At 55.9% G+C, this 24136-nt stretch overlaps 1 protein-coding gene across 3 annotated transcripts; it reads left to right on the top strand.

The window, feature by feature from the left end:
* Positions 1-4272: 4272 nt before the first annotated feature.
* On the top strand, positions 4273-23501 carry TIE1 (tyrosine kinase with immunoglobulin like and EGF like domains 1). Of its 3 annotated transcripts, none has more exons than XR_012005597.1 (23): positions 4273-4905; positions 6881-7195; positions 7304-7414; positions 8765-8920; positions 9067-9198; positions 9360-9500; positions 9687-9815; positions 10498-10643; positions 10829-10973; positions 13186-13344; positions 13484-13621; positions 13818-14114; positions 14659-14949; positions 15240-15430; positions 17451-17661; positions 17824-17934; positions 18079-18269; positions 19221-19323; positions 19425-19495; positions 20541-20581; positions 20668-20764; positions 20848-20947; positions 23029-23501. XR_012005597.1 is itself a non-coding variant. In XM_072772618.1 (23 exons), the coding sequence occupies exons 1-23, from the start codon at positions 4848-4850 to the stop codon at positions 23098-23100; spliced, it is 3417 nt and encodes a 1138-aa protein (XP_072628719.1). In that variant the 5' UTR covers positions 4273-4847; the 3' UTR covers positions 23101-23501. The 3 variants fall into 3 exon arrangements, 2 of the variants coding, with proteins under 2 accessions (XP_072628719.1, XP_072628720.1); XM_072772618.1 differs by having other exon boundaries at positions 19210-19323; XM_072772619.1 differs by lacking the exon at positions 13484-13621 and having other exon boundaries at positions 19210-19323.
* Positions 23502-24136: the final 635 nt, after the last annotated feature.

Genomic DNA, 24136 nt, shown 5'->3' with positions numbered 1-24136 from the left:
ATTCGTGCTCGGATCTGTGTCGCTTTCCAGGAGAACAGATGCTGCTCAAGTGTTCTCTGCGCTTTTGCAAAATGACATCAGGCCCACTAGGTTTTCCCAGAACCAAGGGAGGTGTTCTACAGAAGTGAACTATGCCTCCAACCCTGCCAGACAAGCTGCCCTGGCATTCCCCTGCTCCTCTCTCGTGCCAGATTCAAAACCCTAGCACCAAAGTAGGCCGAAAACGAAGGCGTCTATTACCTCGCTCCCACACCAGACTCGGAATGGGGTGTCTGTGGGCCTAAGGGATGGGGGAGAGGAATCCTCTCTGATCCCTTTTCATACACCAGCAGTCCAAGTCTCTTCTGAGACTTTTCGGGGATTTTCAGAAAAGCCCCAGGCCTGAACCAGCACAATCAGTCTTGGAGAGTCCCACTTTCCCAGGACAGTGAATTGGAGCCTGCTGGAAAGTCCAGCCTTCACCCAGGAATACACTCTGGGAAGATGTCCTGGCCCCAAAGGGAGGGTTTGGGTTCCCAAAGTTACCTAAGCTGGCACCAGATGTCACCCCCACCCCAACCATTCCATTCCATGCCAGAGGGGCCACAGATCTCACCACGAGCTCCAGCCCTCTGACAGCTCCGACACTTGTCCCTCTACTCCCTGGAAGGACAGACTCCTGGCAGGTATTCCGCACCTGCAGGTCATGCTCTGTCCTGGGAACTGCCAGTGATGGCACCAGATGGAGCAGTGGTGCCAGGGCAGTGAGAGATGAGGGGGCACAGCAGAGGCAAGAGCCATGGGCCTTTGGAGGCTTTTCCAAGGGGATGGGGCTGCTCCCATGTTGCTGTCAGCCCTCTAGACCGAGCGCATGCCCAGTGCCAGGGATAGGCATGGGTTTGCAGCCAAAATAATGACATCGGGGCACCTGGGTGGCTCAGTCGGTTGAGCATCCAACTCTTGATTTTGCCTCAGGTCATGACGTAAGGGTCGTGAGATTGAGCCCCACCACTCAGCGGGGGTCTGCTCGAGATCCTCTCTCTCCTTCTTCCTCCCCTCCCCACCCTCCACTCTCTCTCCAAAATAAATAAATCTTAAAAAAATATGACATCGGGCAGCCCAGGTGGCTCAGCAGTTTAGCACCGCCTTCAGCCCAGGCCATGATCCTGGAGACCCCAGATCGAGTCCCACGTCGGGCTCCCTGCATGGAGCCTGCTTCTCCCTCTGCCTGTGTCTCTGCCTTTCACCCTCTCTCTGTGTTCTCTCATGAATAAATAAATAAAATCTTTAAAAAAAAATATGACATCAAGCAGACAATGAGCTGGTGCCTCTGGTAGCAGCTTAAGCTAAGGAGGCTCACTCCCTGCACATTCCTTGGGTCTGCTTAATGGGTGCCCTTGAGGAGCCACTAAGTCAGGAGTTCAAGTCCCCGCCTTGCCACAACCCCAAAGTGCCCTCAAACGCCGTAGGCCTCACTTTTCCCTGCTGTACAGTGAGAAAGCCTGGTGAAGGGAAGCAAAATATACCACCCTGAAATAGATCTCCTTGGCATATTGATTCTTTTAAGCTGGTTCTTTTTAAGAAACAGTAGGAAAAAAAGAAAAGAAAAGAAACAGTAGACGGAGGAGGGGGTGTGTGTCCTGAAAACCACATAGAAGTCACCCTTTTGTAAGTCACATTTATAGCGATAAGGAAAATCTCCATCGATAAGCCTGTCTCCCCCTTTTAAGAGGAAGAAGAGAATGACTCAATCTCTAGAGAGCAAAAACTTAAATCTGCACGACCACCTTACCCACATTTACTGTCCTTTTCCTGATGACCTCCCTAACTGACTGCCCCTCGGCCCTCCCCTCCCCGCCTAAGCAGATGCTTAGCTCACCGAGCCACCCAGACACCCCCTTGCCCATTCTTAATCAGGAGTGTGTGTTGAGTTGTATAAGTCCTTTATATATTTTGGATATTAACCACTTATCCAATATATTATCTGCAAATATCTTCTCCTGTTCTGTAGGTTCTCTTTTTATTTTGTTGATGATTTCCTTTATGTGCACATAATGGGGCAACCTTTGTTTTTCAAACATCTCTTCTGCCTTCCTGCAAATGACCCACCTCCCCTTTGTAGTCCAACCTTGTTATATAAGCTTCAGCTACCTGGCTGTTGTTTGGGTCTCATATTTTATAGGGCTCCCATACATATGTGATTAAATTTATTTTTCTCCTGTTAATCTGGCTTATGTCAATTTAATTATTAGACCAGATAAAGAGCCTAAAAGGGAAGAAGGGAAAATTTTTTCCACCCCTATAAGAGAGACCCAGGAAAACTGAGTAACTCCCGGAAATGGCCAAAGTCATCACTTTATTTATTTATTTTTAAAGATTTTATTTATTTATTCATGAGAGACACATTGAGAGAGAGGCAGAGACCCATGCAGGGAGCCCGACGCAGGACTCGATCCTGGGTCTCCAGGATCACACCGTGGAGAAGACAGATTCTTTATTGCTGAGCCACCCAGGCTGCCCAAGCCATCACTTTATTTATTTTTTTTAATTTTTATTTATTTATGATAGTCACACAGAGAGAGAGAGGCAGAGACATAGGCAGAGGGAGAAGCAGGCTCCATGCACCGGGAGCCCGACATGGGATTCGATTCCGGGTCTCCAGGATCGCGCCCTGGGCCAAAGGCAGGCGCTAAACCACTGAGCCACCCAGGATTCCCAAGCCATCACTTTAAATACCATCTTCAGGAGCCCCTGGGTGGCCCAGTCAGTAAAGAATCTGCCTTCAGCTCGGGTCATGATCTCAGGGTCCTGGGAATGAGCCCTGCATCTCATCGGGCTCCCTGTTCACTGGGAGGGTCTGCTTCTCCCTCTCCCCCTGCTTGTGCTCTCTCTCAAATAAATAAAATCTTTTAAAAAATAAAAATAAAAATGGGCAGAGGAGCTGAATAGACATTTTTCCAAAGAAAACCTACAGATGGCCAACAGAGACAAGAAAAGATGCTCAACATCACTCATCATCGGGGAAACCCAAGTCAAAACCACAATGAGATATCATCTCACATTTGTCAGAATGAGAAAAAAAAGAAAGAAAGAAAAATGAAAGAAAGAAAGAAAGAAAGAAAGAAAGAAAGAAAGAAAGAAAGGAAGGAAGGAAGGAAGAAAAGAAGGAAATAACAAGTGTTGGTGAGGATGTGGAGAAAAAGGAACCCTTATGCACTGTTGGTGGGGATGAAAACTGGTGCAGCCACCATTGAAAACAGTATGGAGGAAACATATGACCTAGTAGCTGTACTAGTGGGTATTAACCACCCCCCCCAAAAAAAAACCCCACTAATTTGAGAAGATATATGCACCCTATTTTTACTGCAGCATTATTTACAATAGCCAAGACGTGGAAGCAAGCTAAGCGTTCATTGATAGGTGAATGGATAAGGACGATGTGGCCTATATATACAATGGAATATTAGCCATAGAAAATGAGATCTTGCCATTTGCAACAATATGGATGGACCCAGAGGGCATTGTGCTAAGTGAATTAAGTCAGACAAAAGCAGGTACCAATTGATTTCACTTATAGTGGAAGCTGAAAAACAAAACAAACAAAAAATAGACTCAAATGCAGTTTGAATTTTTTGTTTGTTTTGTTTTTCAGCAACCACAAACTAGTGGTTGCCAGAGGGGACAGGTAAGAGATAAAGGGGATTAGGAGGTACAAACTTTCAGTTATAAAATTAAAAAATCAAAGAGATGGAAAGTACAGTGTAAGGAATATAGTCAATAATATTATAATAACATTGTTTATTATAATAACTTCTGGTGACAGTCTACACATATCGTGGTGAGCGCTATATAGAACTATTGAATCCTTATGCTGCACCTCTGAAACTCACCTAACGCTATATATTAATTATAACTCAATTAAAAAAAAAGATTGGCCTGTTGTGCAGTTAAGCTTCTTAGGTAAAAAGGAATCTCTGCGAGTAGCTCTCTTCCTGGTACTGGCACCCTTTCCAATATAAATTTAGGCATTTGAAAGGGAGGTAAAGAGCTTTTTCTGAATCTGCTGGGTTTTGAATATTTTTAGCTCGAAATAATCTTCCTGCCAAAGAGGCATATGGTGGGAAGACTTGCTCTGAAGCCCTTCACTCCTATGTCTACAGGAGGCATACGTGTTATTAAGCCTTTTTCCCCTGTTAATTGTCTCATTATCAATTATTAGGCCAAAGAACCTGGAAGGGAAAACTTGTCCACCCCTACATATGCAAGATAGAATCATAGAATCAAAGTCTCTCTCTCTCTTTTTTTTTTTTTTTTTTTGCCCTGAATGTGAGTTCTTGTGTTTTGTCCACTTGTTACGTATGCGAACTGCTCTCTAGGAGACCCAAGTAGCTGTGTCCTGGGACACAAACCTAAGGAATTGCATTGTGTGTATGTGCAGGGGGAGGGGAGACCCCAGAACAATATCCTCCCCCCTCCCTCCTCAATAGGCGGAAGCCACTGGCTTCCTTCCTTTCCTGCCTCTTGCCTGCTGGAAAAACTGAGGACCAAAGGGAGAAGAGGAGATGAGAAAACTCGTCAAATAGTCCCTAGTCTATCCTTACAACTCTCCCCCACCTCAAGTGATCCCATTCCAAGGGCCATCCAGGCCACACCCATCCCCAGCATTGTGGGGCTCGACTGGTAGAAAGTGGAGCGTGCAAGCAGGGTAAATCCTCCCCACCCCTTCCCTGCTACCCCTCCCACCCAAGCTACCTCATTTCCTCTTCCTCCCCAGTACCAACACTCACTAATCAGTGCAGGCCCAGCAGCCAGTCCCAGACTGACCGGAGGCCTAGCTCGTCCTGGCTGGCCTGGTCAGCCTCCAGAGTATGGTCTGGCTGGGGCTCCCTTTGCTGCTCCCCATCCTCTTTCTGGCTTCTCATGTTGGTAAGTCTCCCCCAAGCCACTCCCACCCCTGGCCCCAAAGCCCTGATTCTCCCCTAGAAAGCCTTAGGATCACTTCCATCACCTACAGGTACACACCCAATCAGCTAAAAGTAGGCTCAAGGCCTCCAAAACCCAGGCAGGCCCAAGAGTATTCTAGGAGCTGTGCTACGGGTTATTGGTTGAAAGGCACCCAGCCTCCAGATCTGTGTAACAGATCCTGTGATGCTGACCACCTACGGCTGTTATGGGGTTTAAATGAGATAATTTATGCAGAGCACCCAGTGCCCAGTTTTTTGGTAAGCTGCAGCTGATTCCCTCAGTCATGGCCAAAGAGGATTAGAATGCAAAGGCTATCTTTGAGTGGTAGGTGGGGACATGGGGTGAAGGATAAAAGACACAAGTAGCTCCAGAGGAGCACTTAGGAGTAGTCAGCTACTCTGCTTGGGGGTAGTAGATGACAAAGGAATCCAGAAAGACTTCACTAAGAGCAGTGGTCTTCATTCCAGGCAGCCAGAACAGTAGATGCAAGTCTCAGAGGTGTGGAAGTGCATGGGAGAGAAGGTTCTTGGAGGGAACTCAGCAGGAGAGGCAGAGCGTGAGCAACGAGGGGCTCAAGAGCATGCTCTGTACCCTGAGGACAGTGGGGAGCTGAGGGAGGTTGCAGACCAGAGAGCCACAAGGTCTTAGATGGTCACTCTGGAGGATGAGTTGGGGAAGGATGGGATGCTGAGATGGTCCAGGTGAGTAAGGGCGAGGCCTAAAGGGTGGGCTTGGAGATGGAAGGGGCAATGAAGAAGCTTTGAGGAAGTAGAAATCTGCAGAATTTTGTGACTGATTGGCCAGCCAGCAACATTCTTAGAGGTACGGAGTTTAGAGTCAGACAACCTGGCTCTGCCAGTTACTAATTGTATGCCCTTGGGCAAGTTACTTTCCAAGTCTTCGTGCGCCGGCTATAAAATTGGAGTAATAACACCCACCACCCAGGGTGGGATGATAAAATGAGAGAACACGCATCAAGTGCCTGCCGTATAACTGACCTCCAATAAACATTAATTATCACGAAAGGAGGAGCATGAGAGGACTGCAAAGTTTGTGTCTCAGGTGGTTAGTGCCACCTCTTGAGCCAGGGAGCACCAGAGACGCGCGGGCCTGGGGAAAGCTGATAGAAACGCAGGCCCAAGCGGAGAGGCCGTCCCAGGGCTGTTGACTCAGAGGTGACAGTTAAAGCAGGGCGGTGGGGGGAGTTGATGAGCTTGCTCCAGGAAGCCTGTAGAATAATTATTTTTGCCCTCCTCTGTAAATGGGAAGACATCAACTTCCCTGGGGGGGGGGGGGGGGGGGGCGGGCGCCGCGGGAAGATCCAACGCAAAAGCAGGTGCTCGGGCATATGGTGGGGGGTCAGCAAATGCTAACTTGATTTCCTCCTGCTAGGCTTTGGAATACTCATCCATAAGCTAAGTGGCATTTAAGCTAACTAATTATTTGCCAGTTAATGGGCAGGAAAAGAAAAGCAGGGCCTCCCCGCCTTTCTGCCCCACAACCACCCTGCTGAGCGGCCACCTCTCTCCCTTCACTCCCAGGAGGGCAAGCCTGTCTACATTTCTGGAGGGGCAGGGAGGGCTTTCTCCAAGACGGGCCTGTTCTCGGGGGCTGTCCTGGACAGCCGCTCCCGCTCCCCTTCGCAGTGTGCGACAGGTGGGGACGCCAAGCGGCAGCAGGGCCTTGGGCGGTGAGGAACCGGAGACAGGGAGCGCCCATCATTCCTTCCGAGGCCCTGAAGGGAAGCCATCTGGCAGGAGAAGGGGGTGGGGGCGGGGGGCAGGAGGCCAGGGGAGGGGCTTTGTTTTTGTTTTTAGGACGGAGAGACTGCGGGGGGGGGGGGGGGGGGGAGACAGGAAGGGAGGGGAGGGAAAGGAGGCCTGGGAGGGCGCGGCGGCCTGGGGACCCGGTGGCACGCAGGTGGCGTCCCCTCCAGGCGCCGCGGTGGACCTGACGCTGCTGGCCGACCTGCGGCTCGTGGAGCCCCAGCGCTTCTTCCTGACCTGCGTGTCCGGGGAGGCCGGGCCGGGCCGGGGCGCCGAGGCCTGGGCGCCGCCGCTGCTGCTGGAGAAGGACGACCGCATCGTGCGCACGCCGCCCGGGCAGCCCCCGCACCTGCTGCGCAACGGCTCGCACAGCGTCACGCTGCGGGGCTTCTCGCAGCCCTCCGACCTCGTGGGCGTCTTCTCCTGCGTGGGCGGCGCGGGCCCGGGGCGCACCCGCGTCCTCTACGTGCACAACAGCCCCGGAGGTGAGTGTGGGGCGCAGGTGGGGTGGGGGCTGGAAGGGAGCCCGCCGTGGACCTCTGACCCCCCATCGCCTCCACCCATCTCACCCCGCCCCGGCTCCCCGCCCGCAGCGCACCTGCTCCCGGACAAGGTCACGCACACGGTGAACAAGGGCGACACGGCCGTGCTTGCGGCGCGTGTGCACAAGGAGAAGCAGACGGATGTGATCTGGAAAAGCAACGGTGAGAGGACCCATGGGCCTGGCGCCTCACCACACAGCACCCCCGGCCGGGGCGCCCCAGCTTTGGCCCCCTACACAGCCCCCACTCTGATACACCTGACACCCTCCCTGCACACTCCACTCCAACCTGTCAGGAAGCACCTGCACCCAACTCTTCTCCGGCTGCAGCTGTCCTCCCACTGCACCCAGAGGATCAGCAGCCCCGTGGTTGGCTACCTCCTTCCCTGTTACCCTCAAGTCAGCCCTGTGTTGAACCCTCACCTTTGTCTCCCCCCTGGGAGTTAGCAGGTGCTGTCACATAGCCCCCCTGGCAGGGAGCGGCAGCACCGTCGGGGAAGAAGAGAACTGGTAACTCAGCCCAGGCCTGCACCAACCTTGGCCCTATTGGATGGACCTTCTGGCCACCCCACAGAAGCGAGCCATTATTCTATGTGGCCCCAAATATTCCTTGCCTCTACTCTCAGACCCACAGCCTTCTGGCTGCCTCTTGCATCCCTGGGCTCTTGAAGGGAGGATCCTTCCCTTGGGCCTCAGGGTTTGCCTCCTGAGCACCAGGCCCCCTGAAGTGATGAGGGGTGTGGAGAGTCAAGTAGACCTGAGCTCCCTACAGTCCAGTCCCAGGCAAAGAGGCATAAAGGGGGTAGGACAAGGACAGGGACCCTAGTATTTGGGTCTGCAGGTCTTGGAAGAAGAGGCTTCTGGGAGAAGTCTCCAGGTAGATAACCCCTGAACTGTGCCGAGAAAGAGGAATGGGAATTAGCAGCACACAGGAGGAGGAAAGGACATTCCAGGAGGAGGATTGGCTAAGAGCAAAGGCAGGAAGTGCTGAAATACCATGGTGTTTCTAGAAGAGAAACCAGCATTTCCAGAACTCAGGCATGTTAGGAATCAGGCAGGGTGTGGAAAGGTGTAGGGCCAGAGGGCTCAGCGGTGGCCAAACTGGTGAACGCGATGTGCTAAGGCGTCTGAGCAGGGATGCTGCGGAGGCTTCTGTTGGGGCAAGTCCTACTGGCTGCTGAGTGGAGGCTGGAGAGGGAAAGAGGGGGACAGAGGCAGAGGAGACTGCCTGGAAGGCTGAGGGAGGCTGGGGCCACGGTGGAGGTGGCCAGGAGCGGCGTGGAAAGAACTGGCCTGCTTTAGCAGATGAGGAGGGGCGGGACGGAGCAGGACCTGGTGACTTCCTGAGTGTTGGTGGGGCGTGGAACAGAGGATGCACCCCAGCATTCTGGCTTGGGGACAGCCCCTGGCTGGTGCCTTGCCCCAGTTCTGGCAACTGTACTGTACACATTGATGTGACCTGGGCACCAGCTCTCACTTGGTGCTGAGACCTCTGACCCATTTCTGCCCCCAGGATCCTACTTCTATACCCTGGACTGGCATGAAGCCCAGGACGGGCACTTCCTGCTGCAGCTCCCCAACGTGCAGCCACCTTCGAGTGGCATCTACAGTGCCACCTACCTGGAAGCCAGCCCCCTAGGCAGCGCCTTCTTCAGGCTCATTGTGCGGGGTTAGGAGCAGAGGGCAGAGATGGAGGGTGGTATGGGAGGCTGGGAGCCCTGTGGGAGCATTTGTGGTGGGCACCCCGGCCTGCCCCCGTGGTCAGCAGCCGTGGTAGGTGGGTGAGGGTCAGCTGTTGAAAGCACGTTCCTCCAGGCTGTGGGGCAGGGCGCTGGGGACCAGACTGTACCAAGGAATGCCCCGGCTGCCTGCACGGAGGTGTCTGCCATGACCAGGATGGCGAGTGTGTGTGTCCCCCTGGATTCACTGGTACCCGCTGCGAGCAGGGTAAGGGGGACGGGGAGCTAGGACCGAGGCAGGAGAGGGTGACTGGCTGGGGGAAGCCTCTTGAACCGAGAGGATGGAGCCTGGTGGGTGGCAAGAATGCCAAGTGGGTCCTGAACCCTGAGGCCCAACAGTGGACCCTACACCCACACGCCCGTCTCCAGCCTGCAGGGAGGGCCGTTTTGGGCAGAGCTGCCAGGAGCAGTGCCCAGGCACGTCAGGCTGCCGGGGTCTCACCTTCTGCCTCCCAGACCCCTACGGCTGCTCTTGTGGATCTGGCTGGAGAGGAAGCCAGTGCCAGGAAGGTACGGACTGACCTGCCCAGACAGCCGGCCACAAGCTGGACCTGGAGCCTCCACTCTGGTCCTCCACAGGCCCCTGCTCACCTGGCCCGCGCCCTCTCTGCCCAGCCCATCATTACCCGGGCCCCAGCTGTGCCCGCATTGCCCCTGACCTGTGTCCCTCTAACCACAACCCCTCTCTCTTCCCAGCCTGTGCCCCTGGCCACTTCGGGGCAGATTGCCGCCTCCAGTGCCACTGTCGGAACGGTGGTACTTGTGACCGCTTCAGTGGCTGCGTCTGTCCCTCCGGGTGGCACGGAATGCACTGTGAGAAGTCAGGTATGAGCACAAGGGCCTCTGGGATCTCTCAAGACAAGTCAGCCTTCACCAGACACACCTTCCTGGCTCGAAGTCCTGCACTCGGGGAGCTTGCAGGCCAGGAGGACTTCTCACCGCCCAGACCACACCGCCCATACGGGGAGGGGCAGCAGCCCAGAGAGGGGGACGGAGCCCAGAGGAGGCCTCGGCCCATCTGAGAGGTTCAGGGAGGGCTTTGGGGAAGGGGCAAGGTCTGAGATGGGGTATGAAGGATGACAGTGAGATGGCTGGGGAAGGAGCACGCGCAAAGGCCCGGGGGCTGAGGACTTGGTCGGATACCTGGACGGTGGAGTACGGGGAGGCCGGGGGGAGTGGCCGGGAGAGGCGAACCTTGGCGACTTTGAACTCAGGCCAGCAGGTGTGCACTGTGACGGGGAGGAGGGAATTGTGGGAGAGTGGAGGCAGGAGACCCCAGAGTGTATGTAACGGAGCCCAGAAATGAACGAGATCTGACCCAGTGTTCGGGCTGTGAGGCGGGTGAGGGGCCCGCATTGGCCAAGAGAGGACCTTGGGTGGGGGACCAGGAGGCAGACCCGGCGGCCCAGCAGAGGCAGGGTACGCGGGGCTGCAGGACCTCTGCTGGGATTCAGGACACGGGACGAGGGCAGCTGGGGGCTTCAGAACATGTCCTCTCTCTCCCTAGACCGGATCCCGCAGATCCTGGACTTGGCCTCGGAACTGGAGTTCAACTTAGAGACCATGCCCCGGATCAACTGTGCAGCCGCGGGGAACCCCTTCCCGGTGCGGGGCAGCATGGAGCTCCGGAAGCCCGACGGCACGGTCCTCCTGGTCAGCCCCCACCCTGCCCCTCCTGCCCTGCATCTGCTCCCCCAGACCCTGAGCCCCGGGGCTTTCCGCAGGCTCAGATGGGGTCAGGCTGACTGTTGAGAAACTGGCGCTGGCCCTCTGTCCCCATGTTGGCCACATGGGTGCCCATTGTGTGCGGTCTGTCCCCCTTCCCCTGTCTCTCTCAGTCCACCAAGGCCATTGTGGAGCCAGACAGGACCACAGCCGAGTTCGAGGTGCCCCGCTTGACCCTTGGGGACAGCGGGCTCTGGGAGTGCCGCGTGTCCACGTCTGGTGGCCAAGACAGCCGACGTTTCAGGGTCAACGTCAAAGGTCAGTGATGTCCTGCGCCCGTGGAGGACGGTGGGCAAGGTGGGCCCTGGCTGATGCTGCTCAGACTGGGCATTGAAGCAGGAAGGGCCGGGGCACCTCAAGTGACTGCCCAGCACCAGGGCTTGTCATGGACCAGAGCTCCGTGCCGGCCGGGGTCAGGGCAGGAGCGTAGCTCGGACCTATCTGCAAAGGACATCCCGTGCCTAGAAACAGGACATCTCTGGCCCTGCCCGGCCTCCTGCCTGGCCGTGCTGGCTCTCTCCACCTCCTCACAAGCCCTGCACACCATGTTCCTTTAATTCTGCCTCTGGGGTGCTGCTTCCTGCTCCGAGTCACACCCCAGGGCTTCCTGTGCCAGGACTGGGGAGCGCTTGGGGTGCCTGAGCTCAGAGGGTGACCTGCCACCCAGAGGAGCTGCATGGGGGTTTCCAGGTGAATAGGGAGGAGGCCGCCCGAGCCCAGGATGGCCCCGAGCACGACCACGTCCCTCTTCCTTCATCAGCACCAGGAGCCCTAGCTCCCTTGCCCTCTGCTCCTGACGGCCACGTCCCCCACACAAGCCCAGACCCCTCTCCTCTTCCTCTGGCTCTCCTCCCCACTTGCTCTCACCCCTCCCACAGCTTCGCAGCTGCCCCACCCGCAGGACTTAGCAGTGTGGCCTGGGCTCCGCCTCCAGCCACCCTGTCTCTTCTCCCCAGGCTTCCACCCAGGCAATTTGGGTTCAGATCCTCACCACGAGTTCCTGCCTCCATGCCTTCAAGCCGCTTAGCACCTCACATCTTTTTCTCTCCCCGCACAGCAGCAAGGACATAAGCACCCACCAGAGAGGGTTGCTGTGAAGCAAGTCAGATGGTGCATTTAATGCATTTAAGTTGCACTTAAGCACCGAGCGTGGTGACTGACGCAGGGCGGGTGCTCCATATACATTGACATTTATTGTTAGTTTATTTTCTAAAGAATTTTATTTATTCGAGAGAGAGCCAGAGAGAGTGGGGGGGAGGAGCAGAGGGAGAGGGACAAGCAGACCCTGCCCCTAGCACAGAGCCCCAAGTGGGGCAGAGGGCCCCAGAGGTCATGACCTGGGCTGAAACCAGGAGCCAGGCGCCCAACCTCCTGAGGCACCCCGATTGTGACACCTGTTAAAGTGCCCTCTCCCGTAGTGTTGGCTGTTCTCTGGCAATTCTCAGATCTGAGCCGCAGCTTTGACCACTGTCCTGAGCTCCAGACCCATTTGGTGGAAACTCCAGAAGTAGGGGTCTGGTTCTGAAGTCAGTGTGGAAGTGTGGGCGCGCTTTACATCTGAACACTGCCCGCACAGCTGACCCCCCAGCATGAGCTCTGGGACCCCAACCCCGCTCTCCTCTCCCTTCCTTCCTGTCAGACACCACAGCTCCTGCCCACACCCCCGCCTCCTGCGCTCCCTCTTCGCAACCCATTCACCCTTCCATCCACTCTCCTTAGAACCATCAGTCCAATACACGTTTGGGGGGGCAGTTACGGCCCTGATGTAATAATCGGGGAAGAAAAGCTAAGGCCGGAGGGACAACAAGCACAGAGTGAGGAAGCCAGGCAGGAAGATAAGAGCTGTTTGGGGTGGAAGTGGCCGGTTCCAGGTGGCCTGGCCAAACACCGGGTTCGCACTGCGCTTGTACCTCCTGCTGGCTGCGTGTCCACAGGCCAGGAAAGCTCTCCGAGCCTTGTCACAAGGGGTGACAGCCCTGTCAGAAAGGTAGCTGTGACCCGGAGAGGTTGTACACGTGAAGCAGCTGGGATAGAACAGGTGCTTCATCCCTGGCTACCTTTTTTTTCCCCCAACAAAAAGAGTGACAGATGTTGGGGGGCGGGCGGGCTGACAGCAGGCTGTGTCCCTGCCTTGGGTTTCCGCCCCCTGCATGTCCCGCACTGCATGGACAGCCAGCCCTCCCCCGAGTCCATCCAGCCATGTCAGACCAGACCTCACATCCTTGGGGACACGCTCGTGTCCTCGTGGCCAGGTCCCTGAGCTCCGAGCTGCCCAGAGGGCCGGACACCGGCCTGACTGGTCGCCGGCGCCGCTGGTCACCTGTTGAACTTGGTCGCTCCCCAGCCCAGAGGGGCCCGAGGTCTAAACCAAGCCGCCGAGACCCCTTTGCTGGCCAGAGCAGAGTCCTCTGCCTTTTCTGAGGACGGGGCAGGCCGTCTGGGCCCTGCCTGACCTCGGGTCCCCCGGCAGTGCCCCCGGTGCCCCTGACCCCTCCTCGGCTCCTGGCCAAGCACAGCCGCCAGCTCGTGGTCTCGCCGCTGGTCTCCTTCTCCGGGGACGGACCCATCGCCTCCGTCCGCCTGCACTACCGGCCCCAGGACAGCACCATGGCCTGGTCGGCGATTGTGGGTGAGCTGGGCGACAGCTGGGGGAGGGGGGGTCTGGGGCCCCGCAGGGGTGTGGGTGACAACGCCGGGAAGGGGCACAGTGAAGGGGGGGTGGCAGCTTCTGGAAGAGGCGGGGGCTGAGTAGTGTGTGCCGCCCCCAGTGGACCCCAGTGAGAATGTGACTTTAATGAACCTGAGGCCGAAGACAGGATACAGCGTCCGAGTGCAGCTGAGCCGGCCGGGGGAGGGCGGGGAGGGGGCCTGGGGGCCTCCCACCCTCATGACCACGGACTGTCCCGGTGAGAGGCGGGAGTCATCCCTTCGCGTCCGCCCAGGGGATACCCTCCTGTGCACACAGGGGTCACCCTGCCTTGCCCACCCCAGGGGCCCCTGCCTTCCCCACTGGAGGTTGTCCCCCCTTGCCCCCTGGGGATCACTGTCCTGGCCAGCCCCAGGGGCCAACTGAACAGTCTGCCTCCCGACCTCCGACCCCAGAGCCCTCACTGCAGCCGTGGCTGGAGGGCTGGCACGTGGAGGGCCCTGACCGGCTGCGAGTGAGCTGGTCCTTGCCCTCGGTGCCCGGGCCACTGGTGGGCGATGGTTTCCTGCTGCGCCTATGGGATGGGGCACGGGGACAGGAGCGGCGGGAGAACGTGTCGTCCCCCCAGGCCCGCACCGCCCTCCTGACGGGACTCGCGCCGGGCACCCAGTACCAGCTGGACGTGCGGCTGTACCACTGCACCCTCCTGGGCCCCGCCTCGCCCCCTGCGCGCGTGCTTCTGCCCCCCAGCGGTGTGTATGCTCGGAAGGGGGCTCCCGGGCTCAGGGTGACGGGAGGACGCAGGACACGCAGGACGCGGGAGGTTACAGGAGGGCAGGTGGATGCGGAGAGAATGTAGGACACGTGGGCAATGAGGGGGAAGGAGGGCAGACGGACGTGAGCACAGGGAGGACGTGGGACGGGCTGATACGGGAGGCCAGTGGGAGGTGGGTCCCCAGGAGCCTCAGGATGGGGAGAGATGGGGAGGCCAGGCCTCATGTGAGATCAGCGTCAGGGGAGGGGGTGATGCGCAGGAGGACATGGGATTTGGGGGAACACAGGGCACAGGGGCCTGGGGACACCCTGGCACAGACGGAGAGCAAGGGGAGCAGAAGCTTGGGGTTCGTGAAGGGATCTAGGGAGAGGACTCCAGCCCAGGGGGGAAAGGTGGAGGTTGGTGGGATGGCTCCCATTCCGGGGTCCACAGAGCAGGGGACACAGCTCGAGCGGGTCTGACCCCAGAGCTACATGCCCTGCTCCTGTGTGAGCCCTGCCTTCCCGCCCCCGTCTCCCCAGGGCCCCCAGCCCCCCGCTACCTCCGTGCCCAGGCCCTCTCAGACTCAGAGATCCAGCTGACGTGGCTGCGCCCAGAAGCTCCGGCTGGGCCTATATCCAAGTACATCGTGGAGGTGCAGGTGGCGGGGGGCTCGGGAGACCCGCTGTGGATGGACGTGGACAGGCCCGAGGAGACCAGCACGGTTGTCCGTGGCCTTAACGCCAGCACACGCTACCTCTTCCGTGTGCGGGCCAGTATCCAGGGTCCCGGAGACTGGAGCACTGTGGTGGAGGAGTCCACCCTGGGCAATGGTGAGAGAGCGGGGCCCCGGGGGCTCCTGGTCCTGGGGTCGGCCCCCCGCACCCTCTCCTTCCACACTGTCTCCAGCTTTGGAGCTGGGACACCCAAGGCCCCTCCCAACAAGTGACACGAGTCCTGATACTGGGCACCCTGACCCTTCCCTGCTTCCGTGGCCTTAGTGCTGGGAGTATCATGTCACTGCAGCGAACCATCGGCCTGACAGCCCTGGTCCCACTGGTTCTAGGATCTCTGACCCCTCTGTCCCTGACCCAGGCGCCCCCGTGATCTCCGTTGTGTGCAGGTCTGCAGAGTGAGGGCCCGGTCCAAGAAGTCCAGGCGGCTGAGGAGGGCCTGGACCGGCAGCTGATCCTGGCTGTAGTAGGCTCTGTGTCTGCCACCTGCCTCACCATCCTGGCTGCCCTGCTAACCCTCGTGTGCATCCGCAGAAGCTGCCTGCACCGCAGACGCACCTTCACCTACCAGTCTGGCTCGGTCAGTCCCTGGACGCGCCCGGGTTGCACATGTGCACACCCTGTGTCTGACCCCGTGTGTGTGCAGCGTGTGTGCGCGTCTCTCTGTTGCAGGCGTAGGACTACACTCAACAATGCTCAAGGGTGCAAAATGTAAATTTTCTTTATTTTCCTAGAATTGAATTCAATTCCTAAGTCAGTCGATGTTGGCGGTGAGATATTCAATACTCCCAGTTCAAGATAACTCTGTCAGGTCCCTATTCCGCTGCGGTTAATCCAGGACCCTCCCTCTCCTCACTGGGCAGGGGGATACCTGGGCTTCATGCTGGTCTCTGTCCTGGCGGACCCTCTGGGACCTGGGAGCCTCCTGCCCACAGGCCCCTCGCTCGTACTGTTGAGTCTCTCATCCCAGCCTCATCTCTGCAAAGGCCAGGGCCTCCCCAGGGAGAATTAAGAGCTGCGAGGTGCTTCCTGTACCCTGCGGAGGGCGTGTTCTGCGGCCCCCACACTCTTCATCGCAGCCCTGGTTACCTGTCGCTGCAAGGGAGGGGAGAGGGAGCACCGCCTCCACCCTCCCTGGCCTCACTGTAAACTTGTCTGAGCTTTAGGCCAGCCCCCAGGCCCCCACTTGGGTAGGAGCAGAGCAGGCCCCCCTTCCAGGACCAGCATCACCTCCTCCTGCCTGTCCTGCCTCCTGTGGGATCTTCCCTGCTGGTCTGTCCCAGACTCTGCCCTTGGTCCTCTACACCTGGGCTCTGGATATTTACAGCCAAGCTTTGGCATTTCGAACAAAAGCAAAACACAAAACAAAACAAAACAAAAAAACTCTTTTCTCTCTCAAGGGCTGATCCTTGTGATAGAAAGCCTAGTGTCCGAGGCTATTGTCTCTGCCTTGGTAAAAACCGCCTTCAGAGATTCAATTGGCCCCTTTGTTCCAGGCTGCTCCCTCTGAGGTCAGCGCTGAGGTGGGGGCGGGGTGTTGCATACAAATGTTGAGGGCAGGAGGTGGGAAAGCAGCCTTGCACAGAGAGACAACCCTAACATCCGTCGTCGGGAGGAACACTGCCTCCTGTGCCCTCCTGAAGGTGTGTGCGTGCCCGTGGAGGAGTGCACGTGTGCGTCCGCTGGTGGGCACCCCCTGTGTGTCTGCGTGTGTCCGTGTGCTCGTGCCCCTCTGTGAGCATGTGTGCATGTGCCCACCTGCATACAGTGCCCCTGGCTGTTCGTGCCTCGTGTGAATCCAGGTGGCCCGTGCCCTTGGCCCTCACCTGTTGGGCTGGGCTTCAGCTCACTTAGGGACCCCCCACCCACCCAGGTCTGCATTAACCTTCTTCCAGTTGTCATGCCGGCCGTGCCCTGGGTCCTGTCCAGCTGTTTCCTTTTCCTGCCCTAGGCCTGCCCAGGCGGCCCCGCTCCGACATGGTCGGGGGAAGTGGACGTGCCTGTTTGTGGTGGTCTTTCCATCTTCAGCTCCCGGGTAGTTTTAGAGCTATTGATGGATGCCCCGTGGGTAGACAGTAGTCATCTCTGCTTCCGTGGAGAAAACCCCTCCAACTGACTCCCGGCAGCTCAGGCTTAGTGCTCCATGCATGTATCCTAGCTCACCGCCCAGGGCTGGAAGCCTGAGTATTTCTGGTGCCAGAAAAGCCCGGCTGTGAGATCAGCACAGTAATGGGGAGCTTGCCACTTCCCATCACAGCTCATTCCAATCCTTTCCCATTTTAAATGTTAGAGATAGCATCTTTCCATCGACTTGTGGCTCCGAGCAGCTTTACCCACTCCTTGATCTTCCAGAACCTCACACACCTGATCCCCGGCTGTGGCCTCAACTCTCTTCTTGGACATTTGTCCACCCAGCAGCCCCCTGATGGCTTCATCTATGATTCTGTGTCAGCATGTGTCCTCTGTCTGCATGTCTCTTCCTGGTCGACCACCAGAGTGTCCTCTCTGGGGGTCTCTGTCCATCTGTCTCTTCCCTGTGCCTCTTGCTGGGCCCGTGTCCACTGCATGGGCTGTCTGCCCACTTGTCCCATCCTCCGCAGGGTGAGGAAACCATCCTGCAGTTCAGCTCAGGAACCTTGACGCTAACCCGGCGGCCGAAACCACAGCCCGAGCCCCTGAGTTATCCCGTGCTGGAGTGGGAAGACATCACCTTTGAGGACCTCATCGGGGAGGGGAACTTTGGCCAGGTCATCCGGGCCATGATCAAGAAGGACGGGCTCAAGATGAATGCGGCCATCAAGATGCTGAAAGGTCCCCTGGGAGCGACCCCTGACCCCAGGCCCACCCCTCTCCTTTGTCCCACACCTGCCAGGCCTTCCCTGGCTCCTTCCAGCAACTGGCCCCCAGCCCTCACTAGCATGCCTTTTCTCTAGAATTATTTCTGGCGAAAGTGATACTGGATTCTTTCCACAGAGTACGCCTCTGAAAATGACCATCGTGACTTCGCAGGAGAACTGGAAGTTCTGTGCAAACTGGGGCATCACCCCAATATCATCAACCTCTTGGGGGCTTGTGAGAACCGAGGTGAGGCCCCAGCTCCTCACCTGCCCTGTCCTCCCAAGCCCCATCGCTGCAGTGGTTTGAGGCTCCCTGTCTCCTACAGTTGGGGCCTGCCTCCAGCGGCTGCTGGCGTGAGCCCCCACCCCGTACCTGGTCCTTCCCTCCCAGGTTACCTGTATATCGCTATTGAATACGCCCCCTACGGGAACCTGCTAGACTTTCTGCGGAAGAGCCGGGTCTTGGAGACGGACCCAGCTTTCGCCCGAGAGCATGGCACGGCCTCCACCCTCAGCTCCCGGCAGCTGCTGCGTTTTGCCAGCGATGCCGCCAACGGCATGCAGTACCTGAGTGAGAAGCAGGTGTGTGTGTGAGCGTGCGCGGGCAGGTGTGCCACGGGGACGACTGCGGGAGGGAGAGTCAGCCTGCAGTCTTGGATGTGGGGGGTAAGAAGACAGGAGGAGGACAAGACCCTGAGCTGCTGGCCCCGGGCGGGTGCATCTGCAGGGAGGTGTTGCGTTGTAAGCACCCCAGGGACACCTTGGTTGGGGTGTTGAATTGACAGTTAGAGATGCCAGCCTAGAACTCAGGAGAAAGGCCTAGTCCAGAGACCACAATCTGGGAGTCATCACCCCACAAAGGGTGAAGGAGTGGACCCCATGAGAGGTAGAGGGGAGAGATCCACCAGGACAGGGTAGAGGGTGGGGTGGGGAGTGGAGGCCTGAACCCAAGTCTGAGGACACCCTGCCTGAACGGAAGGAAGGAAAGGACAGTAGCAGGAGGGGAGCGTGACACGAGGGAAGACATTTTAAAGTTAGTGAAGTTTTGAGTGTGTTTGAGGCAGAGGAGTAGAGGCCAGTGTGGAGGGAGGGGTTGATGGAGAGAGGTCCCTGAGGAAAGTGGAGGGTCTTGTGGGGAGGATTTGAGACTCAGGGAAAGGTCACTTTGGGCAAGAGGAAGGCCTTCTCCACTTTCATCCAGGAAGGGAGAAGGAAGGGAAGAGGGAGCTGGTGAAGAGGGGAGGGTGCAGTGTGGTCACCAGAGACAAGCCCACTCTTGCCCCAGGAAGAGAGGTGCACCCTGAGCCTGGCCATGGCCAGATCATGGGAAGGATAGCCAGCAGCGTGACTCTGCTGAGGCAGGAGGCGCCGACCCCACCCTGCTGGCTGGGAAGAAGGCTGAGGTGCTGTCCTAGAGACGGAGGGTGCCCGCAGAGACCAGCTGTGAGGCCAGACCTGTCACTGGCCCAGGAGTCCCGGGCTTTTCATCCCTAGTCTTTCCTGACTCTGACCATGCCTGCAGTTCATCCACAGAGACCTGGCTGCCCGGAATGTGCTGGTCGGAGAGAACCTGGCCTCCAAGATTGCTGACTTCGGCCTTTCTCGGGGGGAGGAGGTTTATGTGAAGAAGACAATGGTAAGTCTCAGTCCCCCCTCTCAGGTTCCAATGCCTGCCCCCGGAGCCCCCGACACAGGCCCCTCCTCCTCACCTGACCCCTCAAACCCACTCTCTCCCAGGGGCGTCTCCCCGTGCGCTGGATGGCCATTGAGTCTCTGAATTACAGCGTCTATACCACCAAGAGTGATGTGTGAGTGTGGGGCTCAGAAGGGGCAGGAGGGATGGGTCCCCTCAAGATGCATATAGACATAACCTAAACACATTTTAGACACGTCTCAGGTAGTATAAGCACGATTTGGGTATACCCAGAGTCTCAGGTATACCTTGGCGATGCCCAGCATCTTAGTGGGAAGGGGGTTGGGTGCTAGCTGGAAGGAGGCATTGTCTTGGAAGGTGTTTCGGTGGTAGGACTGGGGTAGGGAAGTTCAGGGCTGTGTTCATCTGATGCTGGGAGATACACTGGAGAGGTTCGGGAATGACCACTCATGGAATGTTCTCACCTTCTTCTCTGAAGGGCAGGGTCAACCCCACCTGAGAACCTAAGCAGAGCATGGCCCCAAAACCCTTTCTTTATGCTCCTCACCCCCAGATGACCATTTTGGCTGCCCTTCTGCTCCTCTTTCCAGGGAACTGGCTCTGGCCATCAGCCCCTCCCCCTTTGGCCTGGCCTGCCTTGCTCACTGTCCACCACAGTGACTGCCCCTCTGACCACCACTCAGCTACTTCCTGCTTCTGCCCCCAAACCCTCTAGATTTCCTGCCCTATTAGAAGTCCCACCCTGGTCTCCCCTGCATGGAGGTTGCTATAATATAAGAGGCAGTGAAGAAGAAGGGCTCTGGAGTCGAATTGTCAGGGTTGGATTTCAGGTCTACCACTTACTAGCAGGGTGACCTTGGGCAAGCTATCTAATCCGTCAGGACCTCCGTGTCTCCATCTGTAGAATGGGCGTAACAATAGCACCTGTATCACAAGGCTGGTGTGAGGGTTAAATGCATGAACGTGTATGTTAGATCAGTGTGGCCCACGGTGTGTGATTTAAATGTTAGCTGTGATGATGTTGAGCCTGGGGGCGGCTGTGAAGGAGTTCCCGTGGAGCAGACAGCAGCTGGCCAAGGTGGACACTTGCAGAGTAGCCCCACGCAGAGGCAGGGTGGGGCTGCCCCCTGGGGTCCACAGACGCTAGACTGCTGGCCCCTCGGCCTAGAAGGTAACTAAGTACATCCTTCTCATTTTAGTTGGTCCTTTGGGGTCCTCCTCTGGGAGATCGTGAGCCTTGGTGAGTTCCAGAGCCTCAGACCCCAGCTCTCTCCTTACCCCCCCACCCCATTCCCTGGGCTCAGAAAGCTCTGTCCCTTCTTGCAGGGGGCACACCTTACTGTGGCATGACCTGTGCTGAGCTCTATGAGAAGCTGCCTCAGGGCTACCGCATGGAACAGCCTCGAAACTGTGATGATGAAGTGTGAGTCTCCTCAGCCTAGAGCCCCGTGACCCTGTCACCTCAATCGGCCCTTACCCCTCCTCTCAGCAATGCCCCCTCTGCAGGTACGAGCTGATGCGTCAGTGCTGGCGGGACCGTCCGTACGAGCGACCCCCCTTTGCCCAGATTGCGCTGCAGCTGGGCCGGATGCTGGAAGCCAGGAAGGTGAGGAGACTGGGGGTGATGGAGACTAGGGCTCACCAGGCTCCAGGGATCCCCTCTCATAGGAACCAGAGAGCGGCAGCTTCTGTGTCCTTGTCCCCACTGCTAGCTGCCAGGATGGCTGGGCCTCAGGATGCCACCCTCCTTTCCAGCTCTCCATGGGTTGGACACTAGGTCCTCCTAACTCTTCCAAGGCCTCGGCAGCAACTCCCTTCCCCAGGTCCCAGTCCTAGACTGCTTACCTGTCTTCCTCTGCTGGCGCCATCAGCTGGCTCTCATCACCGGGCCACCTCTCCTCACTGGGCACAGAGCCAGAGTAACAATGCATGAATGGTCAACTAACGGAATGGATGGATGCGTGAATGAAGGAATAGAATTAGTGGTTGGATGATATAATAAACATATAAGTAAACACACAATTAAATAACCAAATCTAATAATCATGTGAATAAATGAATTATCAGGTAAATATAAGTGAAGAAATATATCAAAATGAGCAAATGCAAAAAGAGTTCTTCATATGAATTAATGACTAAGTAGCTGTAGGAATCAACAAGCTGTCTTAAGGAATGAAGGAATGATCGGTGTGGGGTGGCCTGGCTGGCCCAGTCAGTGGAGCAGATGACTCTTTATCTCCAGGTGGTGAGTTTGAGCCCCATATTGGGTGTAGAGATTATTTAAAATCGTTTTTTTTTTTAAGATTTTCTTTATTTATTCATGAGAGACACACAGAGAGAGGCAGAGACACAGGCAGAGGGAGAAGCAGGCTCCCTGCAGGGAGCCTGATGTGGGACTCGATCCCGGGTCTCCAGGATCAGGCCCTGGGCTGAAGGTGGCTCTAAACCGCTGAGCCACCCGGGCTGCCCAGATTATTTAAAATCTTTAAACAAACACACAAACAAGAATGAATAAATGATCAAATAACTACATAAATTGGTAAATGATTAAAAAATAGCTTTATGAATAGATGAATAAATGAATGAATTCATGAGTAAACAATTCATTTGATGGGTCCATAAAAACGGAGATGAGTGGATAAAGAAGATATGGTATATACAGTTGACTTCTGAACAATGGATAGGTTGGAGGCACCAATCCCCGGGTAGTCGAAAACCTGCATATAACTTGTGCCTGCCCCAAAACTTAATTACTAATAGCCTACTATTGACTGGAAGTCTTACAGCTAACATAAACAGTCAACTAACACATATTTTGTATATGTATTATATACTGTATTCTTAGACTAAAATAAGCTAGAGAAAAGAAAATGTTAGTAAGAAAGTTATAAGGAGGAGCAAATACATTTACCGTACTGTATGGCATTTATTGAAAAAAAAATCTGGTGTAAGCAGACCCATGCAGTTCAAATCCATATTGTTCAGGGTCAGTTGTGTGTATGATGGAATATTACTCAGCCATCAAAAAGAATGAAATCTTGCCATTCACAGCAACATGGGTAGATCGAGAGGGTACTGTGCTAAGGAGGTGAAATACACCAGAGAGAGATAAATACCATACGATCTCAATTATATGTGGAATTAAACAACAACAACAACAACAAAAACAAATGAACGAACAAAAAACAGAAACTCATAAAACCAGAGAACAAACTAGTGGTTGCTAAGACCCACCGATTTTGGACAAAATCGGTGAAGATTAAGAGGTACAAGAGGTAGAAACTTCCAGTTACACAATGAATAAGTCCCAGGAATGAAAGCACAGCCTAAGGAATATGGTCACTGATACTGTAATAACTTTGTGTGGTGGCAGATGGTGAGTGTCAAGTTGCTGTGTTGTATGCCTGAAACTAATATAATATTGTATGTCAACTACACTTTTAATGAAAAATTTTTAAAAGCAATAAAAAAAAAAACCCTCTTGTTGAACGATGTGTAAGGGGCTCTCAGCTGAACCCCCAACTGTTGTCCGTTCTGGCTCTGGAGGGCCACCCTCGCCCATGGGGCCATGTTGCTTGAGTCTAAATCAAGGTCTCTTCAAGTGGCCCTACCGCATGGAAGCCAGGGGGCCCCAGGCTAGAGTCACCCGCATCCCCAGCCCACACTAAAGCTTTCTCTGCTTCCCAGGCCTACGTGAACATGTCGCTGTTTGAGAACTTCACTTACGCGGGCATCGACGCCACAGCCGAGGAGGCCTGAGCTGCTGTCAAGCCAGAACCGGGCTCTGCTGGCCAGAGCAAATCCGCTCTCCGACCTGTGACTTCTGATCCTTGCAGCCTCTGATCTGAGCTGCCTCAAGGAATTTTTTTTAACTTAAGAAAAGAGGGGATTCAGGGGTGGGGTGGGCTTAGGGGATGCGGGTCCTCATCCTTTAGAGTTGCTCCCATGCCTTCTGCAGCTACTCTTATAGTGACTCCTCCCATTTCTCCTTCTCGTTCAGCCGCTCCACATATATCTCCTCTTCTGCAACTGCCCTCACTCAGCCCTTCCTTCAGCTCCTGCACCCAAGCCAGCACCCACACCACTAACATTTCCCATTCGGCTACTCCCCCACGTCTGGCTTTATAATCAGAAAAAAATAAATGCTCTGAGAAGCTCCATCCAATGTCTTTCTTTTACTTGCTGGCCAATCCCAAGGAAAAGTTAAACCAAAGAGAAACTCGGACTTTCCAAGAAAAAAAACATGGTCCCTAGTTAGACAACCATAGGCCCAAGCCCTGTACTGGGGGTTGTCTCTCCGTGCTCGGGAATGTTCTTGAAGATTCATTTTACACAGACACCACCACCCACGTCTCTGTCCTATGAGAAGTCCAGTTTCCCCTGGTCTCCTGGTCTCCTCCCTGTCTCCAGCCCCCATCAGCAGCAGGCCTCCTGATGTCTCTATGTAACTGCTCGTCCAAACAGTCCGAGCCAGGATCAGCTCCACCTCAGCTCAGACTGACACCTCAGTACCAGACAGATGCTGGCTTGTCTTGAGCTCCCACCTCTGCTTATGTCTCTTGGTGGCCTTCCCTGGCTTGGTAGCCACCTTACTGACCCGCCTGTAGGCCCCAGAGGAGGAAGGCAGAGGTCACTTCCAATTTGAGCCAGTCACGGCAGGATTCCTTCACCTTCCACAGGGTCTTATTGTGTGCTGGGAGGTGCTTGTGCCCTGAAAGCTAGGCCCATATCACAATCTCAGGTTGTGTGGCCTTCAGGTTTGCCCATGCTTTGGATTTGCCACTGCTGTCCTCAG

Source organism: Canis lupus, chromosome 13 (assembly GCF_048164855.1).
Source record: "Canis lupus baileyi chromosome 13, mCanLup2.hap1, whole genome shotgun sequence".
NCBI lineage: Eukaryota > Metazoa > Chordata > Mammalia > Carnivora > Canidae > Canis > Canis lupus.
Note: the sequence above shows the minus strand (reverse complement) of the source record. Positions and strands in the feature narration are given on the sequence as shown.